This window comes from Phalacrocorax aristotelis, chromosome 3 (assembly GCF_949628215.1).
Source record: "Phalacrocorax aristotelis chromosome 3, bGulAri2.1, whole genome shotgun sequence".
NCBI lineage: Eukaryota > Metazoa > Chordata > Aves > Suliformes > Phalacrocoracidae > Phalacrocorax > Phalacrocorax aristotelis.
In genome coordinates this window covers 382650-402292 of record NC_134278.1, presented here as the reverse complement: position 1 = coordinate 402292, position 19643 = coordinate 382650, and the positions used below count along the sequence as shown (strand labels likewise).

Genomic DNA, 19643 nt, shown 5'->3' with positions numbered 1-19643 from the left:
CAAGAAGGGCCTTGAGGGGCTGGAGCGTGTCCAGAGAAGGGCAGCGGGGCTGGGGCAGGGTCTGGAGCACAAGTGTGCTGGGGGGCGGCTGAGGGAGCTGGGGGGGTTTAGCCTGGAGAAGAGGGGGCTGAGGGGAGCCCTTCTCGCTCTCTGCAGCTGCCTGAGAGGGGCTGGAGTGTGGGGGGGGTCAGTCTCTGCTCCCAAGTCACCAGTGACAGGATGAGAGGAACCGGCCCCAGGCTGCGTCAGGGGAGGTTTAGGTTGGGTGTGAGGGAAAATGCCTTCCCTGCCGGAGCGGTCAGGCCCTGACACAGGCTGCCCAGAGAGGTAGGGGAGTCACCGTCCCTGGGGGGGTTCAAACACCGTGCAGCCGTGGCACTTGGGGCCATGGTTTAGGAGGCCTGGGGGTGTTGGGTTGGGGTTGGACTTGATGATCCTGGAGGTCTTTTCCAACCTAAATGAGTCTATGAGATAAACAAAGTGGCAAATGCCCCCCGCACGCTCCTTCCTCACCTGCCGGAGCCTTCCTCCCCGCACAGAGCACCGGTCGCACCAGGACCTGCCACCAAGGCCCTGTGACAGGGTGGGGGTGCTGGTGCTGCAGGTGACGCTGTTCCAGCCTCACAGCCGTGGTGATACAAGCCCCAGCACCCACGGGACAGGGCAGCTCTCGGGTCCGCGCCAGCTGCTCGTGGGTGGGGGTGTGTGGGCCAAGAGCACGTGCTGTACATGTGCAGAGCAAGGTCAGAGAATGGAAGCAGCTGTGCATAAAAGCAGAGGTAAACTTCAGCTACAGCAGGAAATATCTGGGAAAAAACCTTTTGACAGGTGGGGACGGTTCCCAGGCGTGGGAGGACGGATAAGAAAACTGCTGGGGACAGCAGTGGGGTCCAGTTGGGTTTACTGATGGCGCTGGTTGTGTACGTGGGGGTCCAGCTGATCCTGCATTGAAGCAAACTGTTATGTGAGAGGCTGGAATGAGGCCGGGATGGCACAAGTGGAGGCCAGAGGAGCGATGCTGAGTGCATCAGGGGATGGGGAAGAAGAGGAGGGGGAGAAAGAAGAGGAGGTGAAAGAGCTTGGCATAATGACTGGAAATGATAAGGAAGCCTAGCAGCACGAAGGGGCGAGGGGATGTCAGGGACCCGGCAGCGATGGGTGCTGAGCTCCCAGGCCGTCGGTGCCAGCCCTCCTGCGGTAACCCTCGACTTTCAGAGGAAGACGGTGCGAGTCTGTACGCCTCAGCGGGTCACGGGGCAGTCGAGCAGCAAACGCTTCACAGGCGTTTCAGGCCAGCTCGGTTCGGAACTGTCGGCAGGAGCCCGGGCCCCCAGCGAGTGGGCAAGGTTTAATTAACGCCGGGGTGAGCTGCCGGCAAAGGAGAGCCGCAGCGGCAAAGAGCCACCGAGGCTGGGGAAGACCCCGAGGGTCCCGGCGCCCGAGCGCGCCGGCGCCGCTGCCAAGCCCACGGCCAAGCCGCGGCCCCACTCCCCGCGGGGCGCGTCCTTCGGGCGTGGCCTGGCGTGGGGGGCGCGTCCATGCAGATCAGGCACCGCGCGGCATCACGGGACACACCCGCACACGACGGTCACCGGCCACGGCCGTGGCGGGCGATGCGTGGGCGCTGCGCGGCGGCAGCGCGGCGCGGGGCGCGGGAGGCGGCGGGTGCTCGCGTCGTGCGCGCGTTGCGGGTTGTTGTGTGCGTGTGTTGTGCGCGGTAGGCGGGGGGTGTGGTGCGGCGTTGGGGGGTGCGGTGTCATACTTACCTGGCAGGGGAGACACCATGATCAGGCAGGTGGTTTTCCCAGGGCGAGGCTCATCCTCTGCACTCCGGGTGTGCTGACCCCTGCGATTTCCCCAAATGCGGGAAACTCGACTGCATAATTTGTGGTAGTGGGGGACTGCGTTCGCGCTCTCCCCTGGCTTCTAATTCCAAAGACAGACCTGGTTGTGGGGCGAGGCTATGACCCAAGGTGTGCAGCACAGCTCGCATTGCGGGTGCTGCCCCGGGTCAGGGCTCAGGTTCACCTGTTTGCTTGCAGCCACGATCACCCCCAACCGCCATGGCGCAGGGTTACCGCGTGCTGCCGTTTGGACGCTGGTAATGGCGCTGCGGTTCTGCGCTTTCGTCCCCCACGCCCCGGTTCCGCCCCCGCTCAGGCGCGCGTCCCCGCGGGCCCCGCGTTGTGCTGTTCAGGCGCTTCGTGGACGCGCGCGGCGCCGCCGGGCGAAGTACGCTTGTGCCTCCGTGCGGCCCCGCAGCTCCGCTCCCGCGGGTCCGGCGGGACGCGGCGCTGCACGCGCCCACGCAGAAGCCACGCCGGCCCGTCACGTGGCGGGGGAGGGCGCGGCCCTTTGCGGTAACGACGTTGCCGGCGTGACGCCATCGCCCCGCGCCACCGCTTCCGGATCCGGTTCCGTGCTGGCGGCGCGGCCCGCAACGGGGCGGCGGCGGCTCCGGGAGCCCGTCGGGACCCGCCCGGATGGCTTCCAGTGCCGCCCGCGGGCCGCGCTGCCGGGAGCGGAGCCGCCGCGGCCGCTCGGGACGGGGATCGGCGCCCGCCGGCCGCAGCCGCAGCCCGGCGCGGGAGGGCGAGCCCCGGGCGCCCCGTACGTACGGGGGCGGGCGGGCGGGGGGCGGCGTGAGCCCGTGCGGGGCTGGGGGTGCTGCGTGCGTCCTGCCGCTGCTCCGAGCCGCCGGCTTTGCTCGGCCCGGCCTGGGGCTGAGCTAGGCTCGCTCCGCTCCTCGGCGGGTTTGAGAAGCTGTCCGGGCACAGGTGTCCGACCCCGCGTCCGCGTGTGTCCGACCCCGCGTCCGCGTGTGTCCGACCCCGCGTCCGCGTGTGTCCGACCCCGCGTCCGCGTGTGTCCGACCCCGCGTCCGCGTGTGTCCGACCGGGCCCCGGCTCCTCGCTGTCGGGCAGGGAGCTGCTGCCTTGCCGGTGCCCGGCTGGGCGGTGGCAGCCGGCCGATCGCTGCGCCCAGGGGTGGTAGCAGAGCCCTGTTGTGTTTTCCTGCTAACTCTGGCTGTTATTTTTGGGCAGGAGAACTGTCACCACTCGGAGATCTGGATTCTTTAAGCTGCTCTGAGGAGAGAGGAGAACCTACCAAGTCCCGGAATAAAACTGTCCAAAACCAAAAGCCAGAAAGTAGTCCCAGTGACCCCAATGGCCCAGCCCCTGCGGAGGCTGAGGCTCACGGTGAGCCCTCCAGGACCTCTGAGAATGGGTCCGTGCTGCCCCCGAAGGCACCTGGGAAGCGCGGGCGGAAGCCCAAGACAGAGATGCTGCTGCTGAAACTGTCTCAGGACCTGGAGTGCCCGACCCCGGAGCCCATCTGTGTGCAGAAGATGCTGGGGAGCAGCGAGGTGGCGGAAGGCCTGGAGGCCCCCCGCGGTGGGCGCCCCAAGAGGCGAGCAGCCAAAGTGTAAGCAGGGGCAAGAGATGGGGGGGTCTGGGGGTGGGTGCCCTGGGGAGATTGGAAGGATGGGCAGACACTGCTCTCAGGATGGTTCCTCAAGACCTCTGCCTCACCTGGGGGTCTCAGTGTCTTTCCTGAAGGACTGTTATCAGTGGGACAGACCGGTTCCCCACAGAACGGTCTTTTCCCGCTTGAGGAGAACGTGTTTTGATCCAGGGAAACAGGGATGTGGGGGACAGCAGGGGCTGAGGATGAGCTCACGTGCAGTGGGTCTTTGACGGTAGTGGGCTGTCTGCAGTGGGGAAGGGGTTTCCTTGGTTCCTGACAAAGCCAGGAGGAGGCTTGTCTGGGGGCAGCAGAACACACTGTACAAGCCATGCACTGCTTAAGGAGGAGTCCTGGGGGGAGCCTGTGTGCTTTGGGGCCTCTGAAGGCAGCTCAGGCGGTGCCTGCGTTCTCCGAGTGCCTGCGCGAGCCCTGGCTCTGCAGGGGCAGGGCTGGCAGGGTTGCAGTGCCCCAGCTGCCTCGCTCCACGGTGCAGAGGGAGCAGCACCTGCAGTGAGGCACCCAGTGTGGGAGCTCCCGTTGTTCAGGGTGCTTGCAAGAGGATCTCTGGCCTTCCCACTTTCTGGCTGGCAAAGGGCCATGCATTCCTCTGCCTGCTGCTGGAGTCCCAGGGAGGCTGGCATTCCCTGGGGAGGGGCAGGAGATGCTGGCTGTCACAGTGGCTGGCCTGGAGGCCAGCAGCGGATCCAGATCAGCTCTGACACAGCCTGGCTGGGCAGGGCTGGAGCAAATGGCTCACCCAAACCACGAGCTGGAGGGGTGCATCTGCCTGGTCCTGGAGGGAGGGCTGGCTGTTCCCTGTATGGTCCCTCTGCTCACCTCTGGGCAATGTCTTTGGTGTCCCAGGGCTTTGCTGTACCTGCAGGAGCTGGCAGAGGAGCTGACATCAGTGTACCAGCCTCCGGCTCCCACCGAGGGTGCCCAGGAGCCGGAGCCAAAGCTTGAGCGTATTCAGAAGAAGCGTCGGAGCCGGAGGAAGAAGGAGGACGAAACAGACAGTGATGATCCTGCACAAGATGCTGACTTTGTACCCTCGAAGGAGGTGTTGCTGCAGGCGGAAGAAGAGGAGGGGAGCGATGTGCCATTCAGTGAGGTGTCAGAGCCAGAGCTGGAGCCACTCCGAGGACACGGTGGGAAAGTGTCATCTGCAGGGGTAAGGGCAGGGGCAAGGGCAGGGTCTCTGCCTTAGCCACTTACTTTTGGCCCAGCATGAACAACACAAAGTGTCTGAGCTGTCATGTGGTGTCCCCACCCCAGGCTCTTTTGGGCAGGACTCAGTCAGGGATGGCAGAGTGCCCATCAGCCGTGAATCCGGGCATGAGCTCTTTGGGCTTAACTGCGGGCAGAGGCAGCTCTGAGTGAGCGTGGATGGGGACAGGGTGACATGTACTCCTGGGAGAGGGTGCGGGGGTCTTGGGCTCCTGCTGAAGGTGATGGGAGGTAAAGGCAGGGTCCTGGCGGCTGTTCTGTAGTTTGTGGATGTCGCCAAAATGGGCCTTTGTGTCATTAGCCCAGTCTGACACAGTCTTGGTGTCTTCCGCTGTGTCTGGGGGAGAGCGGTGTGCTTGTGGGCTGCACCGGTGCTTAGGACAGGCGGGACCCCAGGGGCCTGTGGGAACACTTGGGCAGGAGAGGCAGCCCAGGCGGGGCCCTTTGGCGAGGCACTGCTCTGAGTCTGCTCTTGTGCCCAGAGGTCCAAGCCCCAGTGCCGAGGCCTTGCTCCCAACGGCTTCCACAACTCCATCATGGCCCCAGTGGAGAAGTGCTCCAGCCTTACCTGCAGCCTGTGAGTGGGGGCTTGAGGGGGTGGTGGGGGGTTTGGGGTAGGCTACAGGGAGCGATGGCTGTTGGGTACCATCGCTCTCGCAGGTATGAGGAGAAAGGAGCGTGTGCCATTGGGAACGTCGGCATTCTGCCAGCCGCCACTGGGGACGGGGCCCCATCATCTGGGGAGGCGGCTGGGCCAAGCTGGGGGTGTGGGGAAGTGCAGGGGCTGAGAGCCCTCGAAGTGGTGCTGCCTGTGCTGCAGGCAGGGTGCTGGGGGAGGGGGATGGGTGGGAGGCTGCCTGTGCTGCAGGCAGGGCGTGTGTGAGGGATGTGAGGCTGCCTGTGCTGCAGGCAAGGGGTGTGTCTTGGGGGGTGGGAGGCTGCCTGTGCTGCAGCCAGGGTGTGGGGGGAGGGTGGGAGGCTGCCTGTGCTGCAGGCAGGGGGTGTGTCTTGGGGGGTGGGAGGCTGCCTGTGCTGCAGGCAGGGTGTGGGGGGGGGGGGGATGGGAGGCTGCCTGTGCTGCAGGCAGGGTGTGGGGGGGGGGGATGGGAGGCTGCCTGTGCTGCAGGCAGGGCGGGTGTGGGGGCCTCGCTGTGCTGCAGGCAGGGCGTGTGGGGGGCCTCGCTGTGCTGCAGGCAGGGCGTGTGGGGGGCCTCGCTGTGCTGCAGGCAGGGCGTGTGGGGGGGCTCGCTGTGCTGCAGGCAGGGTGTGTGGGGGGCTCGCTGTGCTGCAGGCAGGGCGTGTTGGGGGCTCGCTGCCATACAGGCAGGGCTGGGAAGCTGGGCTGTCACTGATGTCTGGCACATCTGCTGCAGGCGGGATCAGAAGTACTCACAGTGGGAGTTTCCAGACTGGATCCCTTTGGCGCACAAGTGGACGCGTCTCTCTGAAAGGTGCCTTCAGAGCAGCGTAGGAAGGGAGGGGCTGGGAGGGACACGCGGCACAGGCACTGCCTGCGCTCATCCTTCATGATGGGGCAGGTCTCGGCAGTGCTTGGGGTGAGGTGGGGCAGGGCAGTGGTTGGCCCCCAGCCATTGGGGGTGGGGGGAATGAGGGCACGGTGGGTGCTGTCCTCCCCCGTCCCTTTGTCAGGATCAGGCCCCAGCAGAGAGGATGGGGCTTTCTTGGTGTGGGCTTTGGGGATCTCATGGATTTGGCCATGGAGTCTTAAAAGCGTTCAGGGTGGCCTGCAGCAGGACACACTGGGATGGGTGCTGGGGCATGGTGCTGTCCCGAGGCATGACTGGGTGAGGGGCAGGGGTGGGGAGATGCCTTCTCACCTTCTTCTGCCTCCCTAGTGAAGCTGCCCCGTACCTACCAGCAGAGGAGAAGTCTCCCTTCTTCTCCATCCAGCGGGAGGGCATTGAAGACGACGGTGTCTTGTACAGGGTAAACAGGTCTGTGACCAGAGGCACTGCTGGGGTGATGGGTCATGCCTGTGACAGCTGGTGACCTCCAGGGCCCTGGCCCCAGCGGGTCTGAGGGCCACGCAGCAGCAGGAGTGGCTGTGGGCTGAGCAGCGAGACCATGCAGTGTGCCCCGGGGTTCCACCACCCTCCGGCCCTGTGCCAGGGCTCTGTGCCTGCCGGGAGCTGCCCTGGCCAGCCCGCACACTCCCATCCCGCGGCAGCACCACTCTTGCCCCGTGCCCTTACCTGCCTCCCTCTTGGCAGGTTCAGCTCCCTGCAGCCCCACGAGGAGCGCCTGGACGTGTCCTTCTTCGTGGGCGGCCCTGTGTGGGCAATGGAGTGGTGCCCGTCCCCAGAGGGCTCAGCAGCCTCTCAGTACGTGGCGCTGTACTGCCACGGGAGCATGGAGGAGACGCACAGCGTGGCTGGGCTCCACGGGGGCCCTGCGCTCCTGCAGCTCTGGGGCCTGGGCACGCTGCAGCAGGAGAAGGGGTGAGTGGCCTGGCCTGGGGAACGGCCTCCCTGGGGAAGGGGCTGGGGGCTGCCGGGCTCTCAGGGATGGGGCAGGGCCCGTACCTCTTGTCCCTCCACAGCCGAGCGGGTGGTGAGGTTTGTCCTCTCCCAGAGCCACCAGCCGTGGTGTGAACCCGATGGGGGCTGTGCTGGTAGCCAGCTTTGCTGCTGGTGTACACTGGAAGCTGCTGGTGTATACTGGAGCTGCTGGGCACTAGCTGCCATGTTCTTCATGGCTTGACCTGTGCCTGCAGCTCTACTGACAAAGCTGGTCTGGCCTACGCCATCGCTGCCGATCACGGCTGCGTCTGGGACATGAAGTTCTGCCCCAGCGGTGCCTGGGAGCCGCCCACCACTGACAGGAAGGTGGGTGTGCTGCTGGAAGGGTCACCCAGGCCCTGGGGCCACCTTTGGTTTCCCCTGGGGCTCCTAAGTCCATGCCCTCGCTAAACCCTTGCCTTCCTGGGCGGGGGACCCTGAGGCCCCTCAGACGGTGACCCTGGGGCTGAGCCCGTGTGTCATTCCGCAGCACCCACAGATGAGCCGGCTGGGCCTGCTGGCTGTGGCCTTCTCGAACGGCAGGGTGGTGCTGTACTCCCTCCCGCACCCCGGGGCCCTGCAGCGCTCCAAGAGAACCCAGGTAAAAGGTAGGAAGAGCCATGCTGCTGGGCAGGGGCATCCTGGCCCTCGTCCCACTGTGCTGGGGTGGGCGGCGTGCAAGCCCCGGGGCTGGGGCTCCTCTGCCCATGCGGGAGGGAGCCCGTGGTGCCGAGGGGGCTGGGCAGGGGCATGGCGCGGGGCAGGCCCCCCTCACCAGATGCAGCAGGACGGTGCCTAGGCCAGTGCCACCCTGCCTGGGAGCCGTGTCCAGCAGGGCAGCGAGCCTGGCACGCCTCCAGGCTTGGGACCAGCTGCCACCCCTGCTGCTGCCGCCCCTGGGCTGGATTCTGGCAGAGAGAGGCACAGCAGGGGAGGGCACGGAGGTGTTTTTTGATGTCGGAGGATGTCAAAGCACTGCTGATCCAGAGGCAAGCTCAGTCTCTGGGGGACACTGCAGCAGCCCAGCCGGTGCGTGGCTCCTGGGGCAGCTCTGCCTGGAGCTGGGTGCAGTGGGAGGGTGCTCTCAGCGGCATTGCTGTGACTGGAGTGGGGTTGCAGGGCGAGGCGTAGATGCGGTAGTGTGTTCCGAGCCTTCCTGCTTGCTGCTGGGAGCATGTCCTGTTGTGGCAGAGCTGCTTATTCTAGCCCAGCTCAAGCTGTTTGTCATAGCAGGGATCTGGGGCTCTGAGTGCTCGCTGTCTCGGGCTAATGGTGCTTGTAATAGTCTCATCTGCTGGGTGCTGAGCAAGATTGATGACCCGTGCGTGCTGCTCGTGGTCGCTCAGCCGTGGCCAACAGCCCGCACGTCAGTGGCTGACAATGGGAATTGGTTCCTTACACCCAAGCGTGGCTGCCGCCCCCCATCAGCACGTCGTGCTGCTGCCTGTGCCGGCCGCTGGCTCTGCCTCTCCCGCCCCCCTCTCGGAGTGCCAGCTCCGGGTGGTTTGCGCTGGCTGCCGCAGCCCCCACGTGAGGAGCTTGCGGCAGGCGCGGAGCCTTCCCCAGCCTGCAAAGCTCTGGTGGACAGGCCGGGTCCTGTAATGTAGCGTCAGCAGCACGTACTGTCCTTGTGGCTCGCAGCCGGGCTGAGGGTGCTGGTTTGCAGCTGCAGGATCAGTGCCAGACTGCGGTGTGCTGGGGCCCTGCTGGGAGCTCCCGGGTCAGCGTGGCTGTGCTGGCTTTCCCTGGGGCTCCAGGTACACACACCTGGTGTTTCTGCCTGACAGCCTGGGGCTGCTCTCGATGCCGTGCCCTGGCTGTCATGCAGGTGCCAGAGAAGATGCATGGCTCCTCTGTATCTCTGCACAACACCGCCTCCGCCTGCGGCTGCCGCACTCTGAGGTGCAGACCTGCTTGTCTGGCGCTCACTGTGCCTGCGGACAGCCCCATGCTGGGGGGACAGGGGAAGCCCTTCTGGCCCGAGAGGTGTGGGATGGGGCCCCGCAGCACTTGTGTCATGTGTTGCTGGCAGGGGAGATTCTCTGGTGGACAAAGCTGGTGCGTGGGAGATCCTGCAGGCACCTTGTCCCGAGCTGTTTGGGCACAGAGGTCTCTGCACAGTCTGCCCTCCCCAGGAGTGGCTGCCCCGGCTGCTCCAGCCGCCATCACCGGCTGCCCTGGCCAGCTTGGCCACCTTTGCCTGGCAAAGCAGTCTGTCCTGCACAGCTGCTCCTTTCCTCCCCAGGGTGGTCACGGTCTGGTCTGGTTGCTGTGTGTTACTGGGTCCCCTGGCAAAGGTGTCCTCCATCAAGGCAGGCAGCTGGTCATGGTGTGGTGAAGATTGCTGGGGTGGGGGTCATGTCAGCCCTGCCCCACCTCTGCCTGCAGCACCTTTCGGGGACCCCCTTTTGCCAATGCAGGCAGGTCTGGCTGCTGGATGTCCTGCCACTGCCTGCCCTTGGATTTGCTGCTCCGTGTGCTGTTTTCTACTGCTGGGTGTGCTCGTCTGCCGTTTGTTGTCTGTGGTGGGGACACTGGTCTGGGTGGGTGGCAGGACAGGGACTGGGAGCAATGGCCAGCGCTGTGGGGAGCAGTGAGCCAGGCTCCGGGCTGCTGAGCAGCTCCTGCTGCAGGGAGCTTCTAGGAGAGCTGGTGCCTGTCCTGACCCTCCTCTGCTCTCTTCTAGATGGGTCCTTCCACAAGCACGTTATCTGCAAGGTCAGTGTCCTCTACCACTGCGGTCCCCCATCGGGGCTGGCACCCAGTGAGCCTCCTGGCTGGTGCAGGTGGGAGAGCTGGGGAGGGAGTCGGGACGCCAGTAGAGCTCGCTGGCCCTGGCTGTTTGGAGAGCAGAGCTCTTGGGACATGGATGGCACCAGCATGGGGCTGTGACTGATGTCTGTCCTTTGGCCTCCAGGTGCAGTGCATTGCCACCCTCCAGGTGGGCTCTATCCAGGCAGGGAATGCGTCTGAGTGTGGCCAGTGCTTTAGCCTTTCCTGGATGCCATCCAAGCCCCATCATTACCTTGCTGCTGGTTTTTATGACGGTGAGTCCCCTTCCTGCACAAGAGGGGCCTGCATCCTGTGGCAGAGCCTTTGGGGAGCAGCCCTCGCCCTGCAGCAGGCAGAGACACACATGGAGCTTTGTGCCCCTTCAGCCTCAGCCTGGGGCAGGGAATGGGGGAGCCTGACGATGAGGTACAGGGGCAGCATCGGGGTGAGCAGCAGCAAGTGGCAGGCACCATGCAGGCATCTCTCTGCCTGTCCCTGGGATGGGCTTATTGTGGGCTGGCCATAGGTACCCTCACATACCTGTCAGGTCCAGGACGTGGCTCTGGCTTGATCCACATCTGTCTGAGTTGCCTGGATCCAATTTTGTGTCTGGCTTAGGTGATCTGCAGCTCTGTGCTGTGCCCAATCCATCCTGTCCTGCTCTAAGCCCCAGCCCTGGCCCCCACACTGTGCCTTGCAGCTCCTGCAGCCCCTGCCTGCACTGCTGCCCGTTGCCCAGCCCCGCGCTGCTTCAGGTCCCACGCTGCAGCAGTGGCGTAGTCACAGGGCAGCTGCTGGGGCAGCTTCTCACAAGCACAGGTCTCATCCCACAGGCACTGTGGCCGTCTGGAACCTGCTCACCAAGTCCCTGCTGCAGTGTGTGCGCCAGCCTGATGACTCCCTCAAGCTCTACCCTTTCCAGTGCTTTCTAGCCCATGACCACGCAGTCCGGAGCATCGAGTGGTGCAAGGCTGACAGGTGAGGGCAGGGAGGAGGCACTGGTGCGAGTGCTGCCTGGGAGAGCGGGCTCACTCCTATAGATGAGGGTCCTTTGTGAAGATGGGCCTAAGAGGACTCGGTACTGATGGCACTTGGCCCTCTGAGGCACTGAAGAGGTTGGGCTGGGCTTTCCGGGGTGAGGGGGGATAGAGCCGTTGCCTGTGGGAGCAGCGCTGTGCTGTGGGACCAGGGCCACCTCATCCCTGCAGCAGGGACAGGGCACAGCTCTGCGCTGGGGTCTCAGTACTGCCTTTCTCCTGGTTCTCAGCAACTTCCTGGTCACGGCAGGGAACGACCGTAAGATCAAGTTCTGGGACCTGCGGCGGCTCTACGAGCCCATCAATAGCATCAAGCGGTTCCTCAGCACTGAGGTGGCCTGGCTGCTGCCCTACAACGGGGTCACCGTGGCCCAGGACAACTGCTATGCCTCGTGAGTACTGTGGCCTTCACAGTGCCTGCTCTGTGCCTGGGGCCAGCCCTGCTGCTGGGCTCTGGTCTTACTCCCCAGGGGCCCGCCCTGGTCTCCCTCCCTGGGAGCATATAGCTGCGCCGTGGCGAGGGCAGGCTCTGCTCGTACTGGGTCATGCCACGGCTGGCAGTGTTGACATCCCTCAGCCACACCATCCTGCGGCACATGCAAGGTGGGCAAGGGGAAGGATGAGGCCCCTGAGCTGGGCTGGGCAGCGGGGCTCCTGGGTGGACGCAGGCTGACACAAGTTGGCAGAAGGGTTCTGGGGTCTTGGTGTGTTCTCAGCCTCCAGGAGGTGCCCTGAGCTACCTCGTGAGGCTGTGACACGCTGCTAGAGCGAGAACAGCCCCCCTCCATCCGCCAGGGTCTCTGGGGAGGTGGGCTCCTACCTGGCTCTCGCAGTCTCAGGGTGGCAGCGCAGAGCTCCGTCCTCATACATTCCCTTTCTGTTGCAGTTACGGTCTCTGTGGGATCCACTACATTGACGCAGGCTACTTGGGCTTCAAGGCTTATTTTGTGGCCCCTCGCAAGGGGACTGTGTGGGTAAGAGGCTGGTGCTGGGCAGTTCTGCCCTGGGGGCCATGTCAGTGGGGTGGGCACCTGCCCCAGACCCTGGGTCCTGCAGCTTGCAGGTGGGGGTGACACTGCCTGGCCACATGAGGCCCTGGCTCTTGGGGTCACCCTCTGCCCCTCAGACTAGGGACCGTGGCAGCTGTGTGGTGTCCCTGCCTGTGTCCAAGCTGGCTGTGCTTCCGAGCTTGTCCCTGCCCAGGGGCAGAGGGTGGTGCCCAAGGGTTGGCGTTTGTGGTGCTGCAGCCCAGCTTGGGGTGGTGGGGAACCTGTTGGGACCCTGTGCCCTAGAGCCGTCTGTTTCTGCAGAGCATATCTGGCTCGGACTGGCTGAACACGGTGGCTGCAGGAGACATCACCGGCGAGCTGGTGGCTGCAGTGCTGCCCGACCTGGCCGTCAACCCCCTTAACGTCAAGCGGTCCTCGGACCGCAGATTTGTAAGAGGCTATTGTGCTCAGCAGGGCCTGTCTGCGACACATGTGGGGTGGGGCAGCATGGGAGTTCTCTTCCTGGGTCGCTGGAAGAGTGTCCTGAGCCAGCCTCAGAGCCTCTGCTGCCCCACACATGTGTGTGTGTGCATGTCATGTGTGTGTGTTGTGTTCTTCCCACCTGGGCAGGGTCTGCGTGGTGGGGAAGGACAGTGGCAGCAGCCTCTGCCCTGGCAATGGGACTTTTGGGGTTGAGCTCATGTGTGGGGCAGGCCTGGACCTGTTTGTCCCCTGCCCTTACGGCAGCACCTCCTTCCTCTCCCCTGCCCCAGGCCTGCCGTGCCGCAGGGCAGCGCATGGCTCCCAGGGCCCCCAGTCCCACTTGGTCCCTGGTGGTCCCTGTTTGTGGAGGAGCAGATGGACCCCCTGCCCTACCCTGAGCCCCATCTTGCCCACAGCCTGTCTACAAAGCCGATCTGCTGCCCCGCAGCCCCGCTGGGTCAGAGGGTGGTGAGCAGCTGCTGCCGAAGACCAGGCTCTACAGCGAGATGGTGACCAAGAGCTACATCCAATTCCGGGACACGGACCTGGTAGGAGAGGGCAGGGGCCAGGCCTGGGGCTGGGTGGTCCTGACCATGAGTGGGACCCATGGAAGCAGGGCTGGAGCCTGTGGGCTTGTGGCTGGGCAGTGGGGCAAGGAGACACTGCTCAGATGTTGTGGCAGCCCCTCACTCTGACAGAGCCCAGGCCGGCTGCCCCGAGAGCATGGGGATAGGCTGCCCCGCTGCCTGGCCTCTGTGAAGCCTGGGCCTGCCTCCCTTGCTGGCCTGGGCTGGGGTCCCACAGGCAGAGAGCTCCTGGTTGTCTGGTCGTGGGGCAATGGGGGGCATGGCTGTGGGCATCAGCCCCAGGCAGTGCAGTGTCCTGGCTATGGCAGCAGTCTGGAGTGCCCAGCCCTGGGAAGGAGCCTGCAGGGGGTCACAGCCTGCCTGGGCCCCTGCTCCCCGGTGTGCTGGGCCATGTTTGGAGGTGTTGACATGGGGCACCAGGGCCATGCTGTGCCCAAGGGCCTCCTGGAGAGGGGGAGCGAGTCTGTGGGCCAGAGCTCCTGGAGAGGCACCAGTGGGGTGGGATCTGCTACGCTCCAGCCGCCCTGCCCAGGCACTCCCTGGGGTCTGGCTCCTGCTGCCCTTTGCCGTGGCTTTTTGGTGGGTGACCATGAGGGCGGCACGCGTCCCCCGGCCAAGCAGCACCTGCCCGTGCTGTGGTCCTGGTGATGCCAGAGCTGCCATGTGTGCAGCGCTCCTATTTGGGGCACGCTGCCCATCGTGGTGCCGCTGGTTCACAGCGCAGCTTCAAGAACTTCCCCAGCCGGGAGCCTATGCGCAGGATGCACACACAGGAGGTGAAGGCAGAGCTGAGCCTCGACCGCCTGCAGCTGGAGTCCCTGCACAAGGTGAGAGCCTGGGAGGGCACAGGCACAAGGCCACTGCTGCTGCAGGGTGCGGGGGTCCCAGCACCTCGTCCCCCCCCACTCCTGACCCCTTTCTCCCTGCAGGTGCGCTTCAGCCCTAACCTGGACTCTCACGGCTGGCTGGTGTCGGGTGGGCAGGCAGGCATCGTGCGGGTGCACTGCCTGGTGGGGCTGGCCTCCAGCGTAGGCTGCCAGCTGCTCCCAGAGCGCCGTGCCCGCTTCACCTCCCTCTACAGAGACAAGCCCAGCAGCCCCAGCCCCACCGAGCACTCCCCGCTGCCGGCAGAGTAGTGCAGCAGACCCCTCTTGCTGCCGCCACACGCTCGCCCAGGGCAGGAGCTCGGGCCAGGGGCAGGCTGTGCTGTCCGGGAGGGCTGCGTGCCCCCTCTCGGTGCTTCTAATCCTCTGAGCCCCCACGGCAGGGGAGGGACGGCTGCTCCTGGCTGTCACCTGCAACGCTCAGGACACTTGTCCTTGTGCTATGGGCCCAAAAGGATCCTTTTGCACTGTTTGGTCTGAGCTGGTGCGGGGAGGGCAGTGGGACTGGTGCGTGTTCCTGGGCTGAGCGTGGGTCTTGGAGCCTGATGCTGGGGAAGCACCCGTGAGTCCCTACCTGCGTGGGGCTGTGCTTGCTCTTGCCTCCCACCCCTGGTCGCCGGCTGAGCCCCTGTGCAGGTGGGGCTGCCAGCACCAGCCTTGTGCTGGGCAGGGTGGATGGGGCCGGCAGAGGTGGCAGGAGCTCTGAAGTCGCTCACATTGAGCCTGTGTTCAACTGTGCAGTAAACGTGGTTTGTTTTGTAAAGGCTGTTTGTGGTGCTGGTACGGGGCCCCTGGGGCGGCCGTGCCTGTGGCCCTTGCGGTGGGCCAGGGCCGTGTTCCCCCCAGCCCCCTCTTGTCTGCCTGTGCTGCTGCTGCTGCTCTTCAACAAGTTTATTGGTGGCTGCAGGCTCTGCCACCGCCCATTGGGCTCCTTGCACAAAGAGACAGACAGACAGACACTCCACGGGTGCAACGGACACAGACTCACAACGGTGGGAAGGGATCGGGCCGAGGTCTGGCAGGACCTGGCCCTGGCCTGGGCTGGGCGGGGGGCAGCGAGGCCAGGGCAGCCGGTGCTCAGGGCTGCGCTCCAGGCTCCGGCTGCCCTGTCTCCCTGCCCCTCGGTGGGTGCAGCAGCAGCAAGGCCACAGCCATGGGGGCCGCGGGGCAGCCCCTGCGGCCGTGGGGGCACAGGAGCGGCTGGGGCCAAGGCCCGGTCTGGGCTTGCCCCCGGGGACGTCCCCTCCCTTCCCCGGGCCCTCTAGCAGCTGCAGCGGCTCCCTCCTGTCCCCCCCTCCTGCAGGGGACAACAGGGCTCCGTGCGGTGGGGCAGGGGCAGGATCCCCCTCCTTTGGGGGTGGTCCCAGCGTTCCTGAGGCTAGGTCAGGCCTGGTCCCCTCCGGGCACAGCTCCTGTGCTGCTGGGGCCAGGCTGCGTGCGCCCCCCCCTCCCCGGGGCCCTGCGCGCCCGCAGCACCGTCCCAGCCCGGGGCTCTGCAGCAGTGCGGTGGGTGCAGTGCAGGGACAGGGGCCCAAGCGGTGCCCCTGCTCCTGTCCCACGCTCCCTGCTCCAGGGGCAGCTCCTGCTCCCCCACGGGGGGCTGGGGCCAGCCCTGACGCAGCTCCAGAGCAGGTGAGGGTCTCAGGCGCGGGGGTCCTGGCAGTGGTGGCAGGCTGCCATCTCCTCCTGGTACCGCTCCACCTGCACTGTGCATGAGGCAAAGCCGAACTTGCTCTGCAGCTGGGTGGTGGCTTCCTGCAGCACCGTCTCAGGGTCGGTGCTGGCGTCTGGGGATGGCAGGGCAGTATGGCTCAGCCCGGGTGTGGGGACAGCCATCGGCTTCCCCCCAGGCATCTCATGGGGGCTGTGCGAGCTGGCCAGGCCATGCGCGGGACACTCACCGACAGCCACGTGCACCGACACCGCGTGGTGGCTCAGCGTCAGGGCCCAGAGGTGCAGGTCATGGGTGCCCTTCACCCCGCTCACCCCCAGCAGCACCTCCTTCACTGCATCAAACTTGAGGCCCCGTGGTGTCCCTGCCAGCAATGCCTGGTCACGGGTGGCCAGGCCCTGGTCCTGACCCCCGCCAGGCCCACGGCTTGTGGTGGGAGTAGGCAGGGGTTGGGGGCTTCCCCATGCTCTGACCAGGCTGGGGGTGGTGGGTGGGGAGCAGAGGTTGTGAGGGGGTGAGCTGCTACTTGGGAAGGGGCTGTGGCAGCTGCAGCCCTGCTAGGGCCCTCTGCGCCCTGCTAGGGCCCTCTGCGCCCATGGTCCCACACCTCCTCACCCACTGCTCACCTTCCATGAGGACTCTGAAAACATCCCTGAGGATGGTGAAGGTAGAGCCAAGGACAAAGACTGAGAAGAAGAGGGTGCTGATGGGGTCTGCAATCTTGCACTGGGGCTGCAGAGAGCAAGGTCTGTGTGAGGCTGAGGGGTGCAGAGCCAAGATGGGCACCCAGGTGTGGGGGTGCCAGGACACCAGTATCCCATGGCACCCTGCATGGGGCTGAGGGAACTGTTCCCGCTGGCAGCGGAGGGGAGTTCCAGCCCAGGCACCTTGAAGTAGATGATGGTGGCAGCCACGAGGACACCAACGCTCTGCAGCAGGTCACCCACCACGTGGATGAAGGCCGCACGGACACTGGTGCTGCCGGGCAGGGGGGTATGACTGGGCAGGCAGCCCCCGGTGCTCTCCAGCTGCTCGTAGCCCCCTGTGCCATGGCCATGGCCAGTGGGGGACTGGTGCAGGATGTAGGCCATGCTGGGGAGAGCAGGGCTGGCTCAGTGCTGTGCCAGACAGCGTGCAGGGGCCTCGCTGGCCCTGCTTGGACCTGCATGCAGGCAGTGGTGCCCAGGCATTGCAGGCAAAGGGGGCACGGGCATGCACACTCAGGCCCCGGCAGGGTGAAGAAGTGTGGGGCAGAGTCCCACCATGGGGCAGGGCTGGAGGCACCGCAGGAACAGGGCAGCTGCACCACTGCAGGGAGGTGTGTGGGGCCAGGGCAGGGATTCAGGCCTGGGGCACATGCCAGGGCTCCAGCTGAGTGTGGGGACAGAGCTGAGGCGGCCTGAGGGCTGTGGGGCCAGAGGATGTACATACATGGGGTGGAAGCTGGAACCATGTGGGGGACAGGGAATAAGGGGAGGCAGCGCTTGGGGACACGATGCTGATGCAGAGGGACAGAAGGTGACCTGGGAGCCAGGGCTGGGGATCTTGGTGTGCCAGGGACACACATGGGGCAGGGGTATGGGAGGGGAGGCCAGGGCTCAGGCTGGGGGTGTGCAGGGGGACAGGGGTGCGCACAGCCCTGTGTGGGACATACACCAGGTTGACACCAACGGCGCTGGCGGACGTAGCCAGCATGGCTCGTGCCTCAATCTCGTAGTCGTTGCTGATGATGCGGACGGCTGCCAGGTAGACGAGGGCCCCGGTCACAACCCAGATGGAAAGGACAGAGGCCAGCGCACCCAGCGTCTCTGCGGAATGGGAGCCATCAGCAGCCACCCTGGCTGTGGGGCTCCTGTGGAGCTGTGCCCCCCCAGCTCACCAGAGCGGTGCCAGCCAAAGCTCATGGTCTTGGTGGGTGGGCGGGTGGCAACCCAGAGGGAGAAGAGGCTGACGGACATGCTGCCCACGTCCGTCAGCAGGTGGGCTGCGTCGGTCATGATGGCCAGGCTGTGCGCCAGGTACCCACCTGCGGGCAAAGAGCCACTGGCACCTTGAGCCCTGGCAGCCCCCTGTCCCCATCCCCATTCCTGTCCCACCATTACCTATCACCTCCCCGACCATGAAGATGCAGCAGATGGTGCAGGCGATGCTCAGCTGCCGGCGGGCCTGGAGCCTCTCCTGGCCAGGGCTGGGGGTGAGGGGGCTGCAGTGGCAGCGGGGAGCCATAGCTGGTGGGTCTGGCAGTGCCAGGGGGTCCTGGGAGCCTGCAAACAGACTGGGGGCGAGAGTCACTGCTGGCCACACTGGTTACCGGTGCCCCTTCCTGGCACCCCCACGGCTCCCGGTAGCCACAGTCCATCCCAGCTGCCCAGGGCTCCCCGTGGCCCGGCCACTGCAGAGCACGGGGCGCACGGCATCGCCCCTCCCGGCCCCGGCCCCCACCGGCCCGTGTGACACCGGCGAGGGGGCCCGGGCCCGTCCCGGGGGGCCGCGCCGTGTGCCTGCCCCGAGACCCGCCGCCCCCGGCCCTGCCGCAGCCGGTAACAAAGCCGGAGGCTGAGGCTCCCCGCGGGCTGCGCCCCCGCCCGGGGTCCCGCTGCCGCACTGGGCTCCGCGGCTGGGCCGCCGGCGGGTCACCGGGAGGCTACGGAGGAGCCGGGCCCGCAGCGGCCGAGCGCCCCCGTCGGGATGGGCAGCCACGGGGCCGCCGGCGGCGGGAGGCGGCGCGGGACGGGCGGCGAGGCCGGGGCGATGCTCGGGGGACGGTCCGGCCCCGGTCCCGGCCCCGCATGGCCGAAGCTGCCCGCCTCACCCCGGCTACGCGGCGGGGCCGAGGGGAGCGCGGGCGGGGGCAGGGGATGCCGGGGCCGGGAGCGGTGCGGGAGCGGGTGCCTGCGGCGGGGGTGCCGGTGGGACCGAGGTGTCGCGCCCGGGCTGCTGGACGGGGCGCCGGTGCGGGGACGTGAAGCGTGGGAAGCGGGGGGGCGGGCGGGGAGCCGGTGCCGGGGCTCAGGGCGCTGATGCGCGGGGCAGCAGTGCGGGAGAGGGGACGGACAGCGTGCCGGTGCGGGGAGGTGATGAATGGACGATACCGGTGCGGGTGGGTGACGTTTGGGCGCCGGTAGCAGCCGGACGGACACCCGAGGGGAGAGCGAGGCTGGCGCACGGGGGAGTGCTGGTTCCGCTTGGATGGGGTGCCGGTACCAGGGAGGGGATGGGTGCGGGTGCTGGTGCACGGACGGTCAGGACTGGCTCGGGGTCTGCGGAGGCGCTGATGTCCGTGCCAGATGGATGAAGGCGCGGGGGCTGGGGGGGTGGTGGACGTGCCGGGGGGGTGCCGGTGTCGGGAAGGTGGGAGGCGTGGGAGCTGGACGTGCCGGGGGCTGTCGCGTCTCGGGGGGTGCCTGGGGTGCCGGTGTCGGCGAGGCCGGAGGCGCCGGGGGCGACGGGGGGTGGTGGAGATGCCGGGGGCGAAGGGGGAGCCAGTGCCGGGAGTGGAGGTGCGGGGGTGCGGGGGGATCGAGGGCTGCAGATGCAGGGGATGATGGAGGTGGCGGTGCCAGGGATTGCCGGGGGCACTGGGAGGTGGTGCTCGCGGGGGGCGATGGGGTGCCGGGGCCGGCGGTACCTCTTGAGGCGCAGGCTGCCGTCGGCGGGGCCGCCCCGCGGGCTGACCAAGCGGGCGCTCTCGGTGCCGGTCGGGGACTCCATGCCGCGGGCGAGCAGCACCGTGGGCACCGGCCGCCGGGACGCCGTGGCCCCGCCCCGCCGCGGCCCCGCCCACGCCCCTGGCCCCGCCCACGCCCAGGTCACGCGCAGGACAGAGTCGGGGGGCTGCGTGGGCGTTGCTGGGGGGGGCCGGTCCTGGCCGGGGGTCGGGAGGAGCCGGCACCCCGCGGGCTCCCCGGCTCTGCCCCGGAGGGGCGCCGGCAGCGGGAGGGGGGACTGCCGGCGGGAGGTCAGCAAGGGGGGGGTCAGCGGGGGGGCGGACCCGCCCGCGGCCCC

At 66.7% G+C, this 19643-nt stretch overlaps 2 protein-coding genes and 1 non-coding gene across 4 annotated transcripts; 2 read left to right on the top strand and 1 right to left on the bottom strand.

The window, feature by feature from the left end:
- Nucleotides 1–1758: 1758 nt before the first annotated feature.
- On the top strand, nt 1759–1922 carry LOC142055847 (U1 spliceosomal RNA). The gene has a single exon (XR_012660090.1). It is a non-coding gene; the product is annotated as a U1 spliceosomal RNA (small nuclear RNA).
- A 461-nt stretch (nt 1923–2383) lies between these two features.
- On the top strand, nt 2384–14729 carry GTF3C2 (general transcription factor IIIC subunit 2). Of its 2 annotated transcripts, none has more exons than XM_075086330.1 (18): nt 2384–2610; nt 3045–3426; nt 4333–4639; nt 5178–5272; nt 6069–6146; nt 6552–6650; nt 6927–7154; nt 7430–7541; nt 7705–7822; nt 9901–9932; nt 10132–10261; nt 10820–10964; nt 11254–11415; nt 11910–11997; nt 12334–12462; nt 12912–13043; nt 13754–13909; nt 14012–14729. In XM_075086330.1, the coding sequence occupies exons 1-18, from the start codon at nt 2484–2486 to the stop codon at nt 14216–14218; spliced, it is 2727 nt and encodes a 908-aa protein (XP_074942431.1). In that variant the 5' UTR covers nt 2384–2483; the 3' UTR covers nt 14219–14729. The 2 variants fall into 2 exon arrangements, with proteins under 2 accessions (XP_074942431.1, XP_074942432.1); XM_075086331.1 differs by having other exon boundaries at nt 2385–2610; nt 13802–13909.
- Nucleotides 14730–15489: 760 nt separating this feature from the next.
- Nucleotides 15490–19373, bottom strand: SLC30A3 (solute carrier family 30 member 3). Its single transcript, XM_075089808.1, has 8 exons — nt 19267–19373; nt 17741–17913; nt 17518–17664; nt 17293–17446; nt 16526–16730; nt 16265–16370; nt 15868–16002; nt 15490–15753 (listed from the first exon to the last, which is right to left on the bottom strand). The coding sequence occupies exons 1-8, from the start codon at nt 19347–19349 to the stop codon at nt 15608–15610; spliced, it is 1149 nt and encodes a 382-aa protein (XP_074945909.1). The 5' UTR covers nt 19350–19373; the 3' UTR covers nt 15490–15607.
- Nucleotides 19374–19643: the final 270 nt, after the last annotated feature.